General features: G+C 36.0%; 1 protein-coding gene across 1 annotated transcript in view; it reads right to left on the bottom strand.

Annotated features, from left to right (window-relative positions):
- The window catches only part of LOC110463516, a 21,313-nt gene extending 13,128 nt beyond the window's left edge, over window positions 1-8,185 (bottom strand). Inside the window, exons 1-2 of the mRNA XM_021518157.1 lie at window positions 7,795-8,185; window positions 4,059-4,193 (exon numbers count right to left, since the gene is read on the bottom strand). Coding sequence (XP_021373832.1) covers window positions 4,059-4,193; window positions 7,795-8,111 — 452 coding nt within the window. The 5' untranslated portion in view covers window positions 8,112-8,185. The remainder of the gene's footprint in view (window positions 1-4,058; window positions 4,194-7,794) is intronic.
- Window positions 8,186-26,111: the final 17,926 nt, after the last annotated feature.

The following is a 26,111-nucleotide window of genomic DNA, read 5'->3' as shown; positions in this document are numbered from 1 at the left end:
TCCTGGATACATGGACACATTGACAGTGACATCTGACATACTCCTGGATACACGGACACATTGACAGTGACATCTGACACACTCCTGGATATACTGACACACTCCTGGATACATGGACACATTGACAGTGACATCTGACATACTCCTGGATACACGGACACATTGACAGTGACATCTGACACACTCCTGGATACATGGACACATTGACAGTGACATATGCCACACTCCTGGATATACGTACACACTCCTGGATATACTGACACATTTACACTCCTGCATATACTGACACATTGACACACTCCTGGATATACTGACACACTCCTGGATATACTGACACACTCCTGGATATACTGTCACACTCCTGGATATATTGACTCATTGACACACTCCTGGATACACCGACACATTGACAGTGACATCTGACACACTCCTTGATATACTGACACACTCCTGGATATACTGACATACTCCTGCATATACTGACACATTGACACACTCCTCGATATACTGACACATTGACACACTCCTGGATATACTGACACACTCCTGGAGATACTGACACATTGACACACTCCTGGATATACTGACACATTGACACCTGACTGGATATACTGACACATTGATAAACTCCTGGATAAACTGCCACACTCCTGGATATACTGACACATTGACACACTCCTGGATATACTGACACATTGACAAACTCTTGGATATACTGACACATTGACACACTCCTGGATATACTGACACACTGACACACTCCTGGATACACCGACACATTGACAGTGACATATTACACACTCCTGGATATGACAGTGACATCTGCCACCCTCCTGTATACATGGACACATTGATAGTGCCATCTGACACACTCCTGGATATGACAGTGACATCTGCCACCCTCCTGTATACATGGACACATTGATAGTGACATCTGCCACACTCCCGGATACACGGAAACATTGACAGTGACATCTAACACAGTCCTGGATACATGGACACATTGGCAGTGACATCTGCCACACTCCCGGATACACGGAAACATTGACAGTGACATCTGACACACTCCTCGATATACTGACACATTGCCACACTCCTGGATATACCGACACATTGACCCACTCCTGGATATACTGAATGACACACTCCTGGATATGCTGACACACTCCTGGATCCACGGACACATTGACAGGGACATATGACACAATCCTGGATATACTAACACATTGACACACTCCTGATATACTGACACATTGCCACACTCCTGGATATATTGACTCATTGACACACTCCTGTATACATGGACACATTGACATCTGACATATGACACACTCCTGGATACGAAGACACATTGACAGTGACAACTGACACCCTCCTGCATATACTGACACATTGACGCACTCCTGGATACACAGCCACATCGACAATGTCATACACGGACACATTGACAGTGACATCTAACACACTCCTGGATACATAGACACATTGACACACTCATACTCCTGGATACACGGACACATTAACAGTGACATCTGACACTCTCCTGGATACACGGACACATTAACAGTGACATATGACACAATCCTGGATATACTGACACCTTGACAAACTCTTGGATACACTGACACATCGACAATGTCATACACGGACACATTGAGAGTGACATCTGACAAACTCCTGGATATACTGACGCATTGACACACTCCTGGATGCATCAACACATTGACAGTGACAACTGACACCCTCCTGCATATACTGACACATTGACCCACTCCTAGATATACTGACACATTGGCAAACTCTTGGATATACTGACACACTCCTGGATACGAAGACACATTGACAGTGACATATGTCACACTCCTGGATATATTGACACATTGACACACTCTTGGATACACTGACACATTGACACAGTCCTTGATACACGGACAGATTGACAGTGACATCTGCCACACTCCCGGATACACGGAAACATTGACAGTGACATCTAACACAGTCCTGGATACATGGACACATTGATAGTGACATCTGACACCCTCCTGGATATTCTAACACATTGACACACTCCTGGATGCATCAACACATTGACAGCGACATATGACACACTCCTGGATATACTGACACATTGACACACTCCTAGATATACTGACACATGACACATTCCTGGATACACCAACACATTGACAGTGACATATGACACACTCCTGGATATACTGACACATTGACACACTCCTGGATATACTGACACATTGACACACTCTTGGATACACAGACACATCGACAATGTCATTCTGACACTCTGATATATTCAAGATTTAATCATTGTAGGATTTTAAAAACAAATCCTTCACATCTTTATCAAAATTTCTTTAAAAATGTTCCTGAATTCTTCCAAGGCTAACGAAGTCATTGATTTCATTGTGTCATAAAAACTTATATTTATATGATTTAAATAATAAATTTTGTCATAAGAACTTTTATTTTTGTATCTCTCTGATCCTTACTTGCCTGTCCTGTCCCATACACTGGGTTGTCAACTGGTTCATTAACAGCTTCCAATTCAACATAACACTGTAAAAAGCTCGATAGCAACCCCTATTTCTATTTGTCTATCACTTTTCATATGAAAACTTACTGCAGCATTCAAATTATGTGAATCACAGAAGGGGGAGGGGGGACACAATGTCCTAGATAAGTGCTGTATCTTATATTTCTTCGTCAATTATACTGTGGATACCAAGCAGGTATACAGAGTTCACACTGGTGTTAGTAAAAATCCAGGAAAAAGTGCAAACAACAATAAATTCAGACGTTTGGAAGAGACTTGCCGTGATGTTTGCACTTTTTCCTGAAATCAAGTGAATGTGAAGGTCCTAACAATGGTGTTGAAAGTCACAAAACTGAAATACAGTGATGCAAAATATAGGAGTTACAGTGGTAAAAGAGCTTGAGTAGTAAAAATAGCCAAGTTATAATGATTTACTTATCGTAAACAGTGTAAACTGTACTTCAACAGTGTTAGATGTAAATAGGTCACCAAGACCAAAGGGCCACACATATTTAACCCTATATGTAAAGTTTAGTAAACCTACATTAATAGGTCACTGAGGCCAAAGGAGTACACACCTTCAACCCTATATGTGAGGTTTGGTAATCCTACATAAATAGGTCACTGAGACCAAAGGGCCACATACCTTCAACCCTATATGTGAAGTTTGGTAAACCTACATAAATAGGTCACTGAGACCAAAGGGCCACATACCTTCAAACCTATATGTGAAGTTTAGTAAACCTACATAAATAGGTCACTGAAACCTAAGGGCCACACACCTTCAACCCTATATGCGAAGTTTAGTAAACCTACATTAATAGGTCACTGAGACCTAAGGGTCACACACATTTAACCTTATATGTGAAATTGAGTGAACCTACATAAATAGGTCACTGAGGCCGAGGGGCTACACACATTTAACCCTATATGTGAAGTTGAGTGAACCTACATAAATAGGTCACTGAGACCAAAGGGCCACACACATTTAACCCTATATGTGAAGTTGAGTGAACCTACATAAATAGGTCACTAAGACCTAAGGGCTACACACCTTCAACCCTACATATGAAGTTTAGTAAACCTACATTAATAGGTCACTGAGGCCAAAGGGCCACACACCTTCAACCCTATATGTGAAGTTTAGTAAACCTACATAAATAGGTCACTAAGACCTAAGGGCTACACACCTTCAACCCTACATGTGAAGTTTAGTAAACCTACATTAATAGGTCACTGAGGCCAAAGGGCCACATACCTTCAACCCTATATGTGAAGTTAACTAAACGTACATAAATAGGTCACTGTGATCGGTCTTGAAACGTTGCGCCACGTTTAGTACATACATTGTTTGTGTAAAAAGTAAAACTTTGATATCAGACTGGTATACATGTTACTGCTAATGTACATTTCCTGGTATCAAATTCTATTTTCCATGTTCTAAATAATTCTACTTTAATTCTTGCAGAAATTTCCAATTTTGATTCAAATAGATTGGTCCACTTACTTATCCCCTAATTGATGGGTAAGATGGTGACAGAATGTGAAGAATCCCAGGGACAGGATGATGCTACTGACGAGTTGTGTGACAAAGAGGATCACCTGCAGAATGGCACTGATCAGCAAAGAACACAGCATCCGTCTGGAAGACAGTACAAAAAAGATACAGTATATCGTCTCTAAACTGTCCCCTCTTTAATCCAGATCCCTGTCCATACCATATTTGATATTTGGTTATATTTCCTTCTCTTTAGCTAATATGTCAACCCTGCCTTATCCAGACTCTGTCTAATCTGAAACCTGGTGTTGTTTTACCAATATCATTTGCTAAAACATCCTGTGTATTCTGGCTCTTCATTTTTAATTGGTTGACGATCTCTACCAAGATGTTTCTCCTGAAATAATATACAAGACCTGATGACTTTTTCAATGTAAGTGATAAACCATTAAATTTTTGTTTTCATTTCTGTTCCTACATCAGTGTTACATTTCAAAGTATATCATTATTAAGTTTAAAAAAAAAAGATAAATATTCAAAATATTGATATCCAACATGACCGAATCTATATTAGAAACCCACAACGGCCTGCCCTGTTTCTGAGAGTTTAAGTATATATGTGCATGTATTCCCCATAATTCCAAAACAGCAACCACAGCGATTATCATAGATTTCAGAATATGCAGGGTTATAAGGTGGTACAAATATATCTAATCAGATAAGTTAACCAATCACCACCAATTACTAACAAAATCTTACTAACAGAACGGAACATATGTCGTCATCCAAAATGACAGAAAACTAGGGCTGCCTGGTGATATATATCCAAATTTTCTAGGTTTACCACGTAGACCGATTACCACCAAGTCTAAACAAAATGAAACCAATTGAACCAAAGCTAAATAAATATAAGCCCAATCAGAAATGATGAGTTGTGACCTTGACCAGTAGCCATCTTGTATTTCAGGACACTAGAAATGTGTTACATTATTCACCCTCCAAATACTATTTACAATTAGACTGAACACTGGTGGGTCAAAAAGGGCAATATCGATAATCTCTTTTTGACAGTATCCCTCTATTCTATTTTAAGTCACAGTTACCTTGACCTTTACCTTGGCATTAGGCTTTTTAACTCTTTTCACACTGTACTGCTCATTTCCAGCGAGTCACTTGGGATATATAAGGACTTTAGATCTCTCAATTGGTTGTTAAGAAGCTGTTTAAATTTTTTAAGCAATTTTACCTGTTACCTAGAATATAGGTCAAGGTCATATCTTTATTGCAAAGTTTATGGCATTATATTTTGGCAAACTGTAAGGATATTTCATGACTCTATATAGGCATTTTTTGTTCTGCAGGAAAAGCTATTTGAGTGTTTTAGCAGATTTCACCCCTGTACTGACCTAGAATTGGTCAAAATAATTTTGATTCTTCTTCAGAAGATATTTTAGCGTTTTTAAAGGTTTAGCCCCTGTGAACTTCAATATAGGTGCAGGTTATGTCTTTTTGTAGCTATTTTGTAGCACTCTTCACACCAATAAGCAATTGACTCTAGGCTTCTTTTTGTTTCAGATTTTTTTAGGGTTTTAACAAATATGAATCCCAAGCAGCAAGATCTTTTTAACATGACTCTATAGGTCCAGAAAAAAGCTGTTTGAGACTCAGTCTTACAATTCAGGATTTACACACCATATATCTATGAGATATAAATTTCTTCTATACCTGTACTGAAATTTTAATAGGCCAATTAAACCTTGACCAAGAGAATTTTATATCTATTTTTAGTTGTCAGTAGCAAAACAATAAAGAAAATATGTGTATATTATAATGAAGGAATACGAGTAATTTTACAGTGGATATATTTTGGTCTATGAGGAAAGCGATTCCCATACACCTGCAGTGTTTTTCATGGTGACCATCAATGGGTCTACCATTCAGTTAGAACACAGTTGAGTTTTCGAACAGATATGACCCCTGTGACCTTGAATATATATGAAGGTAATTACTCCATTTTTTGAACCTCTCATAGCCATCCTGTTACTGGTCAAATATTTTGTCTTTGGGATTCTTGATATCGCATATTTAATCCATGTGACCTTGGAGAAGGGTAACAGCCATTTATTTACGTATACTATATGCATTCTATGCCAGTAAGTAACTAGCCAAATATCAGGGCCCATATTCATGAAACCTTTAATTCTCATTCTCAAGCCTGATTTCTTGTTCTGGTTATAACTTAATATAGATAAAAAGTTATTTTGTCAATGATTTGGTAAAAAAATGAAGAGACTTACAGCCGAAAAACTGTTTCAATGCTTTCATTTGACTTCTTGGTCGCTTGACATGATTTGAGTAAGTGACAAGAAAGTCGGTTTGGGCAAAAACAACATGCTTGAGCATGAGAATGGTTTCATGAATATGGGCACAGGACTTCAGGTTCTTTAGCTTTTCAGAAAAAAAACAGTAATTGTTGATGCACAATGCATTGCTGATCTCTTGTGCACTCATTCATGAAAACAAAAAGTTGGCATTTCCTTCACAAAATGTGTTGTACATTTACTAAGGACACTAGATAATACATATGTAAATCATTCAACTGCTGGTTTGTTTAAGTAATTTTTTTTTAGAAATCTCAAATTTTACCACTTTTTTCCCTTTAAGGGTCCCCAGAAGGGACCAGCCATTTCTGATTTGCAGAGCTGGATCGTCCTCTAAGGATACTTCCTAGCAAAATTGGTTGTAATAGGCCTTGTTGTTCTAGAGAAGAATAGGTAAAATAAGCTCACTTTGCCCTTTTTGGTCTGTCACTCCCAACAAACTTACCAGGTACCAGGGGGGGNGTATGCATGTATGTACAAGGGCAACACCTATATAGCTAATGAAAAAGGATATACATGCTAGGCTTTTATGCTAACATTGGTTATTATTCACCTGATAAAGTCACGCTAAGGTGGATGCTTTATTGTCTTTGAAATTTTTGAAATTTACATTTTTTAATAGGTATAAAAAATCACTCCTGGTGATCATGTGTACATGAAACCACAGGTGAAAATACAGGTTTATCTATCATGAAATGGACTCTACCTTTGAAATAGCACTTAACCTAGCTACATGTATATACCTAATTCCAACAGATGGTTTATCCTCTCTCAATGGACAGGGTGATCACCGCACCGTGACATTAGAACAATACGATTAGGTAGAGTCAGTCCGGTGAGCCTTCACCACTGACCTGACTGGAGACCCTACTAATATATGGACAAAAAACGATTAATCCCCTACTGTTTAGAGTATAAATAGTGGACTTCTTGTTTGGGCAACTGCATCCTTAGGCATATATAGATATTCAAACTGCTGCTTGCCATAGAAATCATAGTTCACGGGATGGTTGATATTAGAAAGAAATCCAATATGAAATAGAGGAAAATCTTCAAAAACTTAAGTCCAGATTATTTTTTGACACAGAAAAAAGGGTGTTGCCCTGGGCCCGCCACTGCCTACTATATAGCAATAATAATAAACCAATAATATCATATTCTTATCAGCCACAACGCTGGTTTACTCCCGATTAACACCGTCTTTCTCAATTCAAATTGTACCATACATCTTTATTACATGAATTCATTTTCTTGAGACATGCTTCGATTTCTACTTTCATTTCAGCGACACGCTCGCACTGACACGACATGTGGTAACTAGGTCACGCTTACGACTGACATTTGAATGGCATACCGATACTTACAATTCATCGTTCATAGTCCACATCTGCAAGTAAAACCAGCACCAGATGAAAGAGTGGATGGCTGTCACTACTGGTACATAGATACAAACATTACACAGGTTGACAGAACCCCATATTGACCTCGCAATGTCCACGGTAGCAGTGAAATTACTGTTCAAAGTTAACACCGGATCCGCGAACAGTAAACATTGAGACTGGAAGTAATTTGTTACAGATCCAAGTGGAAAGAAAACACAGCTACAGAAAATTATCACCACAAAATGTAGAAAAATTGACACATATCGGAATTGTTTACGAAGAACCTGTTCCAAGGCCATTATCTTGGTCCCTATATATACACCGATAAACGGCTAACAGGTGATCTTGACTCTTCATACAACGAGGCAAGGACGTCGACACCTGTAACCAAATATAGTAACGGGTCGAGTGAGCTGATATACTCGACTGTGTTAATAATATAGTTTACTATCGGGAGTTAATCTTGCTACCTTGTTAGCCAGCGTGTAAATAAATTATAGGATAAAAAAAAATGCTACCGTTAGGAGCACATACTACGGAAGCCAAACTGCCATGAACTTTTTACATTATGATTGTTTCCCTTGTTTGAACATATTTACTGTTTTAAGGCTTAAGTTAGTTAGCATGAGTTTCCTCTGACCCTGACACTAGACATGGACAATTTCCCTCTGCTCCACATAATTTCCCTATGATTTACTGGCACGACAGAAGAAATAATTCTTTTATTTTCTCTCATTTGTTTTGAATTCTTTCACACTGTATTTTTTATTTTATAAAAAAGCTAAGTTTCAAGGATCGTACTAAAGAAAGAAAGACGAGCGGCCCAGTCCAGTTCCGTTACACTATTCTAGCAACTCCTTTATATGTTTCACTCGTTATATTGGCACACCAATTTGATACTGCCAACATTTTACTGGACTAGTGATGTCTGTATAACGAAGTTATCATGATATATGGAAGAGAGTTTCAATGGTAAACAACCCGCTCTCTGAAAGAATAGGTTTCCTCAGGTTTAGTCTACTCCTTAGTTTTATAAATGACGGATGTTTAAGCGTAATTTCGAGCGTAATGGACACTTTTAGAGAAAAGTGGTTGGCTCTGAAAAGAGCCGTTGTTAGGATTTAAGACTCAATTATTCTTCATCTTCGTCTTCTGATCCCGAAACAGCGTCTTCAATTTCGCTATACAGGTCCTTTCTTATTCTGGATACATGTATTGTATATCTTTGCCTTTTACCTGAATAAATATTGTTATGTCTAGTACATGTCCCGGGGCCCTTCGATAACCGACAGTCGAAGTCTTTTAGCTGTAGTGGAAGGTTTTCGTAGTCCGTCTCTCTTGAAGGCGTTACGGGACTGCAGCTCATGATCATCAAGCTTGTAATTCAGTTGCACAATCTGTGCAGGCTCTGAGGAATCGCCGCTCTCTCTCTCAGAGTTTAAGGAATATAACACTATGCCAACCATCCGTCATCGTAATCAAAGCAAAGCAATTGATTTTGTCGACAGGTTAAGCTTATGGCGCAAGTTGACTAGGCTTGGTATAATTAAGTCGTTTTATAAATCATATCAGTCAACATATGTGTTCAATTAATGGGAAATGATCAAACTGTTTTGAAAACAATGTCGGTTTGTTGCAAGTGGAAATATTGTCACCATTACTGTTTTCACTTTTTATCAATGTTTTTCAAACGTCCTTTCAGAGACGCATATACTACTGGCTTTAAATGTCTCTGGTCCTTTATTGAAAACGGTGCAATAGATTACGACTTCGGTAAGTTCAGTTTGTTTCTGTTTATGTATGCAGATGATTTGGGGGGTTTTTTTCGGAATCTGTTCAGGGTCCACCGACTCTTCTTGATAGCCTTTTTAAATACTCTACAAAATGGAAGGTAACAGTAAACTTCAAACTGGTTGATTTACTATTCCTGGCGGAGACTAAAATTGACGCATCCTTTCGTGACGGACTCTTTCACATCCCAGGTTTCAATATAGAGAGAAGGGACAATACCTCCAACAAAGGGGGGATGATTGCCTTCATAAGATCAGACTTACCAGCTAGAAGACGAACTGATATTGAATGTAAACTTTTCGAAAATATGACTTTTGAAATAACTTTAAATTCACGGAAATGGCTCATACATGGTCTATATAAACCATCGTCTGCTAATGAAACCACTTTTACCGAGAAATTTAGCATAGCATTAGACAAGGGACACAGTCTTGCCGATCATACTATGGTCCTAGGCGATTTGAATTCTGATATTCTAGACGAATAAAAAAAACATGCTTTTAAATACTACTTGTGACGCACATGATCTAGATAACCTGATAAAGGACCCTACTTGTTTTGTCATGCATTGTAAACCCTCTCTGGTGGATATTATTTTAACCAATAGTAAAAATCTATGTTTTAACACAACAAACTTTCCCACTGGAATCAGCGACTGGCACAATATAATAGCAACATCAATAAAAGGTAGCTTGCAGACTACACATCAAACTAAAATGACATACAGAAGCTTCAAACATTTTAACATAGAAAATTTCAATAAAGATCTGGAAACATCACCTCTGCCTAATACCACTGAACAGTCAAAATTATCATCCGAATCCGTAAACGAAATGTATAAAAATTTCGAAAATTCAGTAACCAACACTATAAACAAGCATGCACCAATGAAAACCCAATCAAATCGCAAGATAAACTTCCCCTGCATGAATCAAAACCTACGGAAAGCTATACACAGAAAACACATGCTATATAACAAATATACTATAACCCGAAACAACGATACATGGGAAAAATACAGGATTCAAAGAAACCATGTCAACAAACTAAAGAAATCCTCCATAAACAATTATTTCATGGAAAGATGTACTGGTGGAGCTAAGAACACTGATTTCTGGCCTACAATCAAACCATTCATTTCGAACAAAAACAAACACCAATCTAACATAGTTTTATTGGAAGATGACAAAATTATTTCTGACAAAACTGAGGTAAGCCAAACTTTTAACAACTTTTTTGTAAATGTCGCTAATGAAATAGGAGAACACATTGATTTTAACCCAGAAACACACGAGAGCATTAACAAAATCAAAGAAAACTCAGACCAAAATTTGCAATTTAATTTCACCATGATTCAGGAAGAGGATATTACAAAAATAGTTTCACGTTTAAACATTAAAAAGGCTCCCGGTGTAGATCACATCAGCGCAAAACTCATCACAGCAGGACAACACTCCCTTACCCCCTCATATAACCAAACTCATCAACACAACCATCACTTCTGGAATTTTTCCCGACAATTTAAAGCGTGCCCAAGTCCAACCCATTTACAAGAAAAAAGACGGACTAGATAAAGGTAACTATCGCCCAGTCAGCATACTACCATCCATATCCAAGATCTATGAACGAACACTTTTTGACCAACTCAGCAAATTTTTCGACCATATTTTTGACAACTTTCTCTGTGCTTTTAGGAAAGGATATTGATGCCAAACCGTACCTTTAAGAATTATTGAAGACTGGAAACAAACATTAGATGATAACAAATACGTACCTGCTTTTCTGATGGATCTATCTAAAGCATTTGATTGTCTCCCACATGAAATTCTTCTTGCCAAATTATTAGCCTATGAAGTTTCGGAACATTCATTAAACCTAGTAGAAAATTATCTTACCAACAGGACACAAAGAATTAAGATTCAGGACTCTTTTAGCAGCTGGAGTAATATCAAAAAGGGGGCACCCAAAGGCTCAATCTTAGGCCCGCTTCTTTTTAACGTATTTGTTAATGACATCTTCCTCCCTGTAAAACACTGTCAGCTATACAAGTGTGCTGATGATAATACCCTATCACACTCATCTACAAACTTAGAAAAACTGACATCCGCACTCGAAGAAGACTTCAAAAATCTCATACACTGGTTCGATATAGATAAAATGAAAGCAAATCCTGACAAATTCAAAGAACTTGCAATAGGTAATAAGACCTGGACACAAAACATTTCTTTTCAAATAGATGATATTTCGATCCCATGTGAAGAAAGTGTTAAACTACTAGGCGTTGACATTGACTTTACGCTCTCTTTCGATCTCCACATCAAAACCATATGTAGAAAAGCCTCACAACAACTAAATGTACTCTACAGAATTAGAAAACACCTGAACAGACTAAATAAACTCACAATTTTCCACACCTTCATACTATCACGCTTTAATCTTTGCCCACTCTCCTGGCACTTCTGTTCGGAAACAAATGTTAAAAAAAGAAGAGAAAATTCAGTATAGGGCACTCAGATTTATTTATGATGACTTCTCAAGCAGCTACGATGAACTTTTGGCCCTGGTAAAGATACCTACTTTGAAAATTAGAAGAATGAGGCAAATGGCTATAGAAACCTACAAAAGCATACACACAACCACACCGCCATGTCTCCACAACATTGTCACACCCAAGTCTCAAAATTACAGTTTCAGATATACAAAATTTTTGGACATCCAACATGTTAAGACTACTACATACGGTATAAAAACCTTCAAATATGCAGCAGTCTGTCTTTGGAATGATCTTCCTGAAAACTTTAGGACCACAACAAATTAAGGCCATTTTAAATCGTTAGTATCCTCTTGGAATGGAACCAAATGTAAATGTGCAGCCTGCAAATAATAAATATCTCACCTTACTCTAACCTCATCTTTTCTTTATCCAGCCTACAGTGTCTACATTGTGGCATTGAAAACTTTTAATGTCAAGCCTTGTTTTGATTTAATTTAATTTAATTCAATTTATTGATATATGGTATATGTACTTTGAGTGTTGTGAAACACAATACCTATTATCAAAGTAATATATGAAAATATGTGTTTGATATTAGTAATTGATGTCTTAATGTATTGCATTTTATGTATCATGTATCTGTATGTGTATATGTATATGTCGGTCAAAAGCTCTTCAGAGCTTATGTTATTATGTTATAAAAAAAACTCTAAATAAAATTTATCTAAATAGAATTTATCTAAATGAAATATCTTAAACTCAGAAAAACCCCGAAGATAGTTGTTTTCAGAAATGGAGGTCGTATTAAGGACTGTGAAACCTGGACATATAATAATAAAAATAAAAAATTGAAATTGGAGACGCTTTCAGCTATTTAGCCGTGAAACTTAGATTCAATAATAAATTTAAAAACTTATTAAGAAGCAGCTTGCTGACCAAGATCGTAAGGCTATCCTTGCTCTTCTTTCTAACTGTTCTCACGTAAGCCTTAATTTTAAAAAACTTTACGACATCTATTTGATACTAATGTTTGTAGTATATTGGATTATGGCTGGGAAGTTTGGGGTTCTTCAAAGGGTTTGGATATCGAAAAAGTGCACTTATGTTTTTTTGTAAGAGTATTCTGAAAGTTAAGAGGTCTACGTGTAATGCAATGGTAGATGATGACGATGTTGATGATGATGATGATGATGATGATGATGATGATGATGGTGGTGATGATGATGATGATGATAATGATGATAATGATGATGCTGGTGATGATGATGATGATGATGACGATGACGATGTTGATAGTTTCCAACTATTTACGAGAACAAGAACATTATTTCACTAAATAAAATGAAACCATGTGTTCTACACGTGCCACAACTGACAACGGCCACAAATGAAATTGCCACATATAAGTACCGTTATGCCTATTTTCCCTTTTGAAGCGGACAAACGGTTGTATTTTCATTAGTATACACATGTATTGTTTTGAGACTAATAACATTTATTTTTCTTAAGTATCCGATATGTGTAGTGTTTACAGAAATTTGGATTTTAGACACATTTTAGTAACTTTTTGAGTCTATGTTTTATTTCTTTTTAAATGCAATATATTTATTCTGTCTGGTGGTGTCTTGCAAATTATTTGTTAAAAAGTGCAACGAAGAGTATTACTTTAATCCTATGCTTTAGTCCATATATGGACAAAAAGTCAGTAAAGTTGCCTGCATGAGAAAAAAACCAAGACACTAAAAGGGTTGATATTTCTTGTAGAAAAGACACCCATTTCGGTGTTTCTTCACTTAGTAATCGTTCGTTAAATTTCCATCGGCAGAGATACCTGTTAATAACTGCACCCCTGAATGACCCCTGTTTCCCCGGCGTCATTGAATTTAGTACGAAAACTGAGTTAGTGCTAACCTCTCGACCAATGAAATGCACTTGGTCACATGCACGTAGAACGAGCTCGAAGTTCGCGTTACTTCTTCCTGCGCTGTCAACCCTCATGGGCTGACATTTGGTAAAGTCCCATACGTTTTCTTTATTATGGCAAAGTATGCGTTGATCACGTTGTCAAATTGATACTGATGTATAGGTGTTCTCTCTGATTCAATGAGTTTTGATACTGATTGTCTTTTTATGTATCATTTGGCGAATTATTACTTTTTTTTTGTGTGACCAATTATCGTGGACATTAAAATGACTTCTAGCTTTCAATTAAATGATTATATGATCTTAGATCTATTAATATTATGCCTTTAGGCGTATAGCTTCTGTTAAACGCCCTTAATGACTTTTCACATTATTAGATGTACTTTTGAGTAGCTCTGACGAATAAAAGGTCACAGTGTGAGAACTTAGAAGTGCCTCCCCCCCCCCCCCCCCCCCCCCCCCCCCNAAGATTGTAATGATGGATCATTGATCAATTATAAAAATAAAGGGTAATACATTCACTTAAATGGATAAAATGGATGAAAACCTTAGATATACGCAGGGATTTTGTTTAAATGCAATTCACATTCATCTCCTAGTAAGAATCAGCCGAAGAAAAAGGGACAGCCCCCTCACATCCACCTCCTTATGCACATCATCATCATCTTATGGCCATTTTATTCTCCTTGAGGATCAGCCTGAGACTCGTTTTAGTACACTTACATAAAATGCACTTTCCTTTTGTTTTATACCGAGTTATGGCTTCTGGACACATCTTAAACTTGGCAATTTCAAACTTAAGTGAATTTAAAGGGGCACCCTATATATGCTGTGAATATAAGATTTTAATAGTTAATATAGTATATTATATATATCATGTAATATTTGCTCAACACCTGTGGCTGAAGTGAGTTCCGGGTCCTGATTTGTTTTTCTAATTATCAAAGTTAACTTACAAATAAAAAATGGCATTTGTCATCACAACTACTGAAAAAATGATGAATTTAATTTCTGAAATTTGATTTGATGATAATTTAAGTCTCCAATCCTCAAGGAAAGTGTCTGTTTCAATCGGTACAGTTAACCCATTTCATTGTTTTATCCATTATTTTGCCTATTTCCAATAATAAGGGCTCATTGTACATAAAAGGCACTTTAGGATAAGCATGCAACTTAGCATAGATATTAGTTATGTGGTGTTATTTAATTTGCGAAAGTTTCATACTTATCCAACAATGCAATTCTATGATTGAATTTCTGTTAATTTTCATTCTTTTATATATGCCTGTTTAATTCACACATGTTTCCAAAACCAGAAATGGTAGCTTTTTGGTTGTTTTAGTTCATTTTGAAAACAACAAAGTATATTTGTGATTTACCCTTCCCCTTTTGGTACCGAAAAAAACAACTTTCGGTCAAACTTTTGCTTTAGTTTTAGACATAAAATTCGGATAAACCGGGTCCCAAAAAAGGGCCATATAATAAGCAATAGAAATATCTTTGGCATAAATGGTGTACGATGAATAGATTTTTGGCAATAAGGGGCAGTTTCAATTTCTATTTTCATGGGTTGAATTATGTACAATGGGTAGGCAATTGCAACTCAGTTTTTTCAAAGGTCGTAATGGATATCTGAAATGTATATATGTATTACTTCAGCTTAAGTTGGTAAAGTATAGTGTGTACTCTTCTTTCACAAAATTCCAGGAATAGTCCTCGAATTTACTGAGTAATAAAAATGCTGTTTCTCCTCCTTACATTATTTCCATATTTCATACATTCAGATACAAAAATGCATCAGAAGGTTTTTAAGTATGTCAGATTGGCATGGGACGAGCGTATAATGCTCCTGCTTGTGGTCCTCTTGTTGTAATATATCAATGAAGTTGATGTGGAAACTCGTTGATATTTTGTAACAGATTAATATGTCTTTCCATATATATTACCAAATAAGCGATGTTCTATTAAAGGTATGATTGAGACATATGATAGTTAATCTGTAAACTATACGACATTGGGCATGGCAGCGGTTTATTGATAAAGTAATGTCAAACTGACCTCTTTTTCTTTAAACATCAATGAAAGTATCTGTCAAACTGCTTAAAAATATTTGACAATCATGACTGTAGTATGACTTTGTGATAAAAATACAGCGGTTTGACATTTACAATAATCGATTTAGGTGCTGTCAGTATACAATTAATAGGTTATTGATGTAGTTTATTGTAACTGAACCCCCTCCTGCGGAGAAATTGCATATATAATTTACATGATGAAATAATGCGATAAATATTCAAAATCTGTCTCGTCTTTTTTATATTCCGCCTATTATATCTAGTTCATTATTATAGTCCCACAAAGTTTAAAAAGGTATTAATCAACCCCATACATTTATCGTGGCATATGAGGGTGAACACTGAGGTAATGAGTACCATCATGTTAACATATATTACTACCATTGGCAACATACTAAATTTATGTCAGTGACCTAATTAGGCGAAAGAACGGTTCTAAGTTCATTTCTGAATCCAATGACAATTTTTAATAATGCAGGTCAATTTCTCAAATGTAGGTTAAATTTACCTAATTAGATGAAAAAACAGTTCTAAGTACATTTCTGAACCAAACAGCAGTTTTTAATAATGTAAGTCAAATTTTCAAAAATATGTCAAATTTACCTAATGAAGGTAAACAGAATATGTATTTCAAATATTGCAAATATTGCAAAAATAGGTCACTGACCTGATTTGGTCAGACGATGGACGCATAGGTACACGATATCATTTTGGTACTTCGGACAAAGTAAGGGTCCGTTTTCAACGGGTCAGTTTTCAACGGCCTATACGTGGAAACTTGACCTCTTATTGGGTCCATTTTCAACAGGAAAGTCAGTTTTCAACGGCTCCCCGGTTCCATTTTCAACGGGAGTCAATTTTCAACGTTACACCGGCGGTTACAAGGTGAAATTCTTTGTTAACATAAAGGTCAATTGTACAGTTCAACAGGTATCAATGCTTACTTCTCGGCTACAGAACGAATTCTAAAATAAAGGTCAACAATCTTCATTTGACTTCGAATGAAGACCAAGGTCATTTCTTATTGATCACTTTTGATGCACAATATCAAGGCTAGTGACAATGCGACATCAAACATCCAGACTTTTGAAACATAACTCTAAGTTGACCTTTGACTTTGAACTGATGACAAACATGGTATACCAGCCGCTATAACATACCAAAAGGTTAAATATTTACATCATAAGGTATTTAGAGTTAAAGCGGTTTGAAAATTGACCAATCAGGGGCAATGGTGGCCATCTTGAACGTTAAAGGTAGTTTCTTTCCATTAAGATTATAGACATAAAATCGGGCTAGTTGCAGACTAAATATTAAGACTAATTACCGCCTGGTGCACGAAGAATAATGTTTTAGAATATACGTACTAAAATAATGCATCATACGGACCATTTCGAATTTTCGCAGAAAAATAATTAATTTTCAACATGCCTTATTTCCTTCAGTGTTTGCTGCTATGACCTTGAAACTTAATAAATCCCTCATTTTAGAATTAGGACATGATCTTTCAAATGTAGTGTACATTGAAGTATTTTGAAATTGTTTTGACAATTTCATTGTTCAATTATGCCACTAGGTGTATTTGACATATTTTCTTATTAGACTTAAATAACTTATATATCTGTTTTTTAAAATATCATGATTACAAAACAAGAATGGTTTTGGAGAAAACGTTACTGTAACATTTTCTAGAAAACAAATATGTGCCTTTGACCTTTGACTTTTTAGGATAGTCATTAACCCTTTTACTAATTATTAATTATCTCCATCAGTCGACTGCACTATCGCCGCAGCGGGTGGAGGCGTACGCATTGCCGCTATTACCATGTGCGTGACAGCCAATCAAATAGACGTCCCACAGACTGTCGCCCCGGTCGCAGCCCCTGCAGGACTACAGGTGTTCTGCATTCAGGAGTTGCACAACATGGACCTACGGGGTATCCACAAGCAGATACCAATAGCCTGGAAACACCTGACCAATGCAATTTTTCAAACTGTAGAAGGTTGTTTTCCTTTTTTTCTGTTTGACTTTTGTGTGAAAATTTCCGCATTTGGACTACTTTGACTAGTCCACATTAGATTCTTTAAAACAACATCCAGGTATTCATACCGAGGTGCTGATGTTTCCGTGTAAACAATACTAGCTACATTGTATAATGTGTCATAATGTCTTTGCATGCATATATGCGAAATTAGTCGGAAACAGTATATTTTGATGGTACTTTATATTATATAGATGGTAACACTGCTGATATACGTAACATGTTTACGAAAAAATGCATTTACCGTAAACATTAAGCCAATTAAGTAGATAAATGATAAACAAATAGGTCAACAATACTTCTACATATTATTTTCCATTAAAGACTGTTATTGTCAAACAGTTGTTGGTTTAGATCAAAACGTTTTTCCAAATTTCTTCTTCGCAAAGGTGATTTATTGATATGAAGCGAAATAGGACCTTCAAGTAATAACAAACAACTGTTTAAAATCTGTGACGTCTGCAAAACGGTTGGGAAAAATCTTATTTCGTGTTGAAGAAATGTTGTATAATATTTAATTAAGCAAAATATTGAATATTTTTGTTTGTAAAATATATTTTTGTTGGACAATAATGCGTTGTAATGAGTGCTGTATTTAGTTTGGTTTACATCCAGTATGCTTATGGTTGTATACTATTATTTTTCCTTCTTTTACTTTATTTAGTTTCGTTATACATATTGTATACAATTTCAATGTTTGTGATAGTTTTACTGCAAATATGTGATAAGTTCGTGCTTTTATGGAAAATGATGTGATATGGAAGTGTTAAATTCGAATTAAATATAACATATGACCAAAAAACAACATAACAATAACGCTTAAAAGTAACAAGTATAAAGAAGAACTCTCCTTTAACAGAAAATTAATGCATTCATTTTTAGCTCACCGGGTTCAAAGGACCAAGGTGAACTTATGCCATACCGTGGCATCCGTCGTCCGTACATCAACAATTTCTTTAAACGACTTCTTCTTCTCAACCACTTGGATTCAAAATTGTACAAATGGTGGGGCTGACCCCCTGGGTTAAGGGGTTGGGCACAATAACCATATGTATAATTGCAGAGTGTAAAGAGAAGAATGCACATATGCTTCCAGGATGGCCCTTGAGTCTAGCCCATAGACATAGACATAGTCCCTGGGTCATAACTTTGAAACGGTTGAGATCCCCACCCCAAAACTATTTATACAAATGCTTGGCATAAATAGATGAACGCAGTCATGATATTAGAATACACCCTAGGGCCTGGCCAAACCCCTAGGGACCTAGTTTCTGAGTCACAGCTTGGAAACAGTTGAGATCCCCACCCAATAACCATATAAACAATTGCTGAGTATTAAAAGAGGAATGCACACATGCTTCCAGGATGGCTCTAGGGTCTAGCCCACCCTTAGGGACTTAACCTCTAGGCCATAACTTCGAAACGGTTAAGATCCCTACCCCAAAACTATATATTCAAATACTGGGCATAAAGAGATGAATGCATTCATGATATAAGAATGGACCACGGGATCTACCCAACTCTTGCAGACTTCACCCCTGGGTCATAACTTTGAAGTTTTTGAGATCCCCAACCCAAAAGTATATATACAAATGCTGGGCATAAAAAGACGAAACTAGTCATGCTATTTCAATTGATCCTAGTGTTGTCTTGCCATTCCCTTGGATCTTATTTTGCTATGATTGCTAAGATATCCTGAAAGGTAACAGGTTTTTGTTTCGTCGACGACTTACCAGCAATGTAAACTTGGTTTAGTTCAAGTAGTGTCATTTCCTCAAAGTGAATCGAGATATTGACACCGGAACAACATGGCACACTCATAAGTAAATTGTGCATCGACCCTCATCGCACCAGGAAACAGAATATTTCAAAATGATATCACAACGGTGATCATTAAACATGTCCATAGTATCCAACAACCAAGATCTCTTCAAAGCGTATGTTAATCATGGTCGACATGTATCACGGAAGACATATTACAATAGGAGCAAACACTTAAACACCGTAGGTTGGAATGAATGCTACTATCAAGAAAGGGAATGTTCACTATATAAAAATCGAATTCGTCACACTAATCATACAGTAAGCTGTCCCTGTTGTTTTGTCATAAGTGAAAAACCGGCGTGAAGTTGGTGACCAATTATTAGACTGACCCAATATTGGAATAGTTTGATATTCAAATGTAACTATCATAATATGTCTTATGCCGCCTTTTTTACATCTATACCATTACGGGGCATCATCTAAGATCATCTAATGTATCCACATACAAAAGGGCATCAACGATACCCTAGGCTAAAAATGCAAACTGGGCACCTTTCCAAATATCAGCCTAAAATTATTGACCTTTTGTTTTGAACGTGCCAGGGCACATTATCACAGGTCTTTTGCCTGCTTTACACACATACACCACCCGGAGCATCGTCTGCCATGGAAATAAATTCAATATTGCAAAGTGTCAGGCACGCACTTGAGCAAGTCTACAGTAGCTGACTTGTGTAGAAGGGGATTCACAGGGTGCGAAATGACGTCAGAGAAACAATGGATAGGTCGCAATTTGCGGAAATAGTCTCGTAACTCTGAGTATATTTACACCAATATGATGAATAAAAGCTGACATTCAATTTATATTGGTTTGGTTAACTTCGCTGAAAAAAATGCTGATGTTCTCGCTGCAGTAGAAATGTATTCCTCGGGAAATTATCCATGCTTTTAAGATTATGAGTGCGTAGAAATCTATGTGGTATAACAAAGACATTTTAGACTTGCTCAAGTTAACAGGCAAGAAAAAGTCGTATAGAATAAAAAGTGTGTAAAACAAATCTTGTCAGCAAAATTGAAGAATGTGTCATTTTGAGACACCATGTGACATCGCTGTGGACACAAATTCTATGCCAAAAAAATCGAAACATTTAGCTTGGGGTATCGTTGATGCAGTTTTGCAGCAAGTTAATACCTTGAAGATGCCCTATTATAGGTGTAAAAATGCGGCAAAAGAACTGTTATGTTAGTTTCATTTGAATATCAAACTAGCACAATATTGAATAAGTTACCAACTTCACGCTGGTTAAGTAAAATTCGAAGTAAGCGTGACTCTTTCTATCTTCATAATAATGAAATATTATTCAACATGTGCCTAAAGCCGTCATTGAAATGAACAATCAAACCTAGTTTTTGTGTGTAGAACAAGCTTTTATTTAAATACTAACAAAAATTAAAAAACCCAAAATCAGATACAAGAGAGAAGAAACATAATGTCGTGAAAGTGTTATCAGTAAATAACTTTTGTCCATAGCCAGCTGCAATATTTCTTTCAGTACACATAGATTACTTCAAAAATTTACAAAGATAACAGTACAATACAAAACAAACCTAAACAAGCGTGTTACTTGTTTGTAATCTGATTAACATACAGCCAGCAAAACTTATATGTTGCAAAATATACCAACCAAGCTAGTTACAGATCTTATATTTTTGCATATATTATTTATGTTATGTATGTTTGTATATTTCTGCCTTCGACTTTCGACTTACTTATGTCGACAATAATTTCAAAAGATGTCGACATAATCTATGAATATGTCGCAGTAACGTTTAAATTATGTCGACATATTTTTTACATTTTCCGAGATAATTTTGCCGAGATAATTATCACGTAAGTAGGTAACTCGGCTTTTTATCGTGTTAATGATCAGATGTGTCATCAACTTGCCACTTATTTATGCAAAACAAAACGCGAAGTTAACCAATCATTTTCGAAAACATTATCACGTGGTGTAGTAATAGCTTATAATTAGGTTTAAGAACGATTTAGCCTTAATTTAGGTTTTGTATATCAGCAATATACATCACGTGATACTTTCTTGGATAATCATTTGTTAACATATCAATGAAACTATTGTGATGCGAACCCTTGTGTATTTACCGGGAACTGTAAACTTCATTGTCCAAGGTCACTGCATTTGGTTATCATCACAATAAATATCACACCACTACAACACGTGCTCTAAGTACTTGCTATTCAAATATAAAATTAAAAACAAAACACTTGTAAAATCAAAATTAGGTCTCATACACACAGATTATTTCACTCTTATCAACAAAACGTATAATATTATGTATGGTCATAAGATTCTTTTTATATTGGACTATGTGTATCGAAAACAAAGATTGTCTATGTTCTATAAGTGATGAGTAGGAAATTAGAGTTCTACGTCATCCCGTCCCTCGTTCTATATTTATAGTAAATCCCTCCCTATTGGGATGGATCAGTGAGGGACCAATGAGGAAGGAGGGACTGACCCCATAATAAGTCAGTTGATAATTGACCTTTCCTATAATGGCGAAGGGATATGGATATCCCTATATAGGAATACATAGCCTGAATGAGGGACGAGCGGCCATATGTAAAGCGAGTGTTTGCGTCAGGTTTATTTTAAGCACAACCAGTCACATCCGGTTTTGGTGTAGATTCATTTTTCGATCATTGACTGGAAAGAACACCTGAAAACTATCTAAAAAAAATCCTGTCAGTTATGCCGGTCCTGGGAAAATATACCGATACCTGAGGAAGGAGGGAACGTACAAAGTCGGTCTTCATGCAATCAGACAGTGGCTACAAGATGTTGATGCCTATTTATATAGCTTACAATGTTCACTCCGCCATAAGTTTAAAACAAGAAACGTTATTTCTCAGTGAATTGATGCCCTTTGGATGTAGATTTGGCAGACGTGTCGAATTTATCAAAAGACAACGAGGGAATGATGTACTTATTCATCGCCATCGACGTATTCACGCGCCATTTATGGGTCGTTCCTATAAACAAAACCAATCTACATGGGTCAATCATTGAAGGTTTCAAGAAGATATTCAGTTCTGGTCGAAAGCCGAAAGAAGTCCGTTCGGATCAGGGCAGTGAATGAAAAAAAATTTGAGATGTTCCCTGAATTTACTACTGTCAGTCTGCGTCACCGACTCCGTGCTAGGTCTTCCTCAAAATGAGAAATGTCTAATAGCAGATGGTAAGCTATTCCACAACGTGGCCGAAAGTCTCCAAAAGCCCCGTTTCCATAGGTCACAGTACGAGATTTTGGGACACACGGCAATGATTCTGGCGTAAAGCCTCCCAAAGCACCGGTTTCGATAGGTCACAGTACGAGATTTTGGGACACACAGCAATGATTCTGTCTCCGACCGCAGTTATCAAGATTGTGACGGCTGATATAGGGTAACACTATCCTGTAGGTACTGGGGAGCTATTCCATTCAGTGCCTTGTGTGTATACACTAAAATATTGTACTGCGACCTGTATCGTACAGGTAACCAGTGAAATGAATATAACACAGATGTGATGTGCTCCCAGTGCAGTGCTCTGAACCCTCTGCGACGAGTTAGTTTGTCAGATATACCACAGAGCAGGGCATTACCATAGTCCAACCGAGAGGTAACAAGTGAATGCACCAAACTCTTGCATGCATATGCAGTTATAAACTGCCGGATACAGCAAATAATTCTTATCTGGTAGTAACAGGATTTGGCCATATCGTTCACTACTTTCTTCATGTTCAGTGAACTATCAAAGTATACCCCTTAGTTTTGAATAGCTAGCTGGAACAGTCTCAATAGTTCTGGCACCGACCTTGAGCCGGAGAGCCAAATAAAAAAGGCCTTTTTGGCAAGCGACAAATAAACCATTGATTAATTTAGAGATTGTGATAGTCTATATATATATTTAACCTATAACATAAGGTATATTTACAAAAAGTCAAAAACATTTTGTTGTGAAAGTTTCATCAATCAAACGCCTTATATTGTACATGTTGATAACTACAGCAATAATCAAAGTTATGTACATAAGCACACAAAGAGTACAGTGCTTATACAAATAGGTAACTACAACAGTACAAATGGATTACTACAACGGTACAAATGGATTACTACAACGGTACAAATGGATTAGAACAACGGTACAAATGGATTATTACAACGGTACAAATAGGTAACTACAACATTACAAGAAGGAAACTACGACAGTAAAAAAGGGTAACTACAACAGTACAAATAAGTAACTATAACAGTACAAATAAGTAACTAACACAGTACAAATCAGTAACTACATCAGTAAAAAAAGGTTACTACAACAGTAAAAATAGGTAACTACATCAGTAAAAATAGGTAACTACATCAGTACAAAAAGGTAACTACATCAGTAAAAATTGGTTACTACATAAGTAAAAAAAGGTTACTACAACAGTAAAAATAGATAACTACATCAGAACAAATAAGTAACTACATCAGCACAAATAAGTAACTACATCAGTACAAATAATAAGCTACATCAGTACAAATAAGAAACTACATCAGTACAAATAATAAGCTACATCAGTACAAATAAGTAACTACATCAGTAAAAATAGCTACCTACATCAGTAAAAATAGGTAACTACATCAGTAAAAATTGGTAACTACATAAGTAAAAAAAGGTTACTACATCAGTACAAATAAGTAACTACATCAGTACAAGTATGTAACTACATCAGTACAAATAAGTAACTACATCAGTACAAATAGTTAACTACATCAGTAAAAACAGGTAACTACATCAGTAAAAACAGGTAACTACATCAGTACAAATAAGTAACTACATCAGTAAAAAAAGTTAACTACATCAGTAAAAAAAGGTAACTACATTAGTAAAAATAGTTAACTACATCAGTAAAATAAGTAACTACATCAGTGCAAATAAGTAACTACAACGGTAAAAAAAGGTTACTACAATCAGTACAAATAGGTAACTACATCAGTAAAAATAGGTAACTACATCAGTACAAATAAGTAACTACATCAGTACAAATAAGTAACTACATCAGTAAAAATAGGTAACTACATCAGTAAAAACAGGTAACTACATCGGTACAAAAAAGTCACTACAACGGTACAAATAAATAACTACATCAGTACAAAGAAGTAACTACATCAGTACAAATAAGTAACTACATCAGTACAAATAGGTAACTACATCAGTACAAATAAGTAACTACATCAGTACAAATAGGAAACTACATCAGTAAAAATAGGTTACTACACCAGTAAAAATAAGTAACTACATCAGTACAAATAGGTAACTACATCAGTACAAATAGATAACTACATCAGTACAAATACGTAACTACATCAATACAAAGAAGTAATTACATCAGTACAAATAAGTAACTACATCAGTACAAATAGGTAACTACATCAGTACAAATAAGTAACTACATCAGTACAAAGAAGTAACTACATCAGTACAAAGAAGTAACTACATCAGTACAAATAAGTAACTACATCAGTAAAAATAGGTAACTACACCAGTAAAAATAAGTAACTACATCAGTACAAATAGGTAACTACATCAGTACAAATAGGTAACTACATCAGTACAAATAGGTAACTACATCAATACAAAGAAGTAATTACATCAGTACAAATAAGTAACTACATCAGTACAAATAGGTAACTACATCAGTACAAATAAGTAACTACATCAGTACAAAGAAGTAACTACATCAGTACAAAGAAGTAACTACATCAGTACAAATAAGTAACTACATCAGTAAAAATAGGTAACTACACCAGTAAAAATAAGTAACTACATCAGTACAAATAGGTAACTACATCAGTACAAATAGGTAACTACATCAGTACAAATAGGTAACTACATCAATACAAAGAAGTAACTACATCAGTACAAAGAAGTAACTACATCAGTACAAATAAGTAACTACATCAGTACAAATAGGTAACTACATCAGTACAAATAAGTAACTACATCAGTACAAATAGGTAACTACATCAGTAAAAATAGGTAACTACATCAGTATAAATAAGTAACTACATCAGTACAAATAATTAGCTACATCAGTACAAATAAGTAACTACATCAGTACAAATAGGTAACTACATCAATACAAATAAGTAACTACATCAATACA

This window comes from Mizuhopecten yessoensis, unplaced genomic scaffold, assembly GCF_002113885.1.
Source record: "Mizuhopecten yessoensis strain PY_sf001 unplaced genomic scaffold, ASM211388v2 scaffold10913, whole genome shotgun sequence".
NCBI classification, from domain to species: domain Eukaryota; kingdom Metazoa; phylum Mollusca; class Bivalvia; order Pectinida; family Pectinidae; genus Mizuhopecten; species Mizuhopecten yessoensis.
The sequence above is the reverse complement of the archived record's forward strand: the minus strand, read 5'-3'. Positions and strand labels throughout refer to the sequence as shown.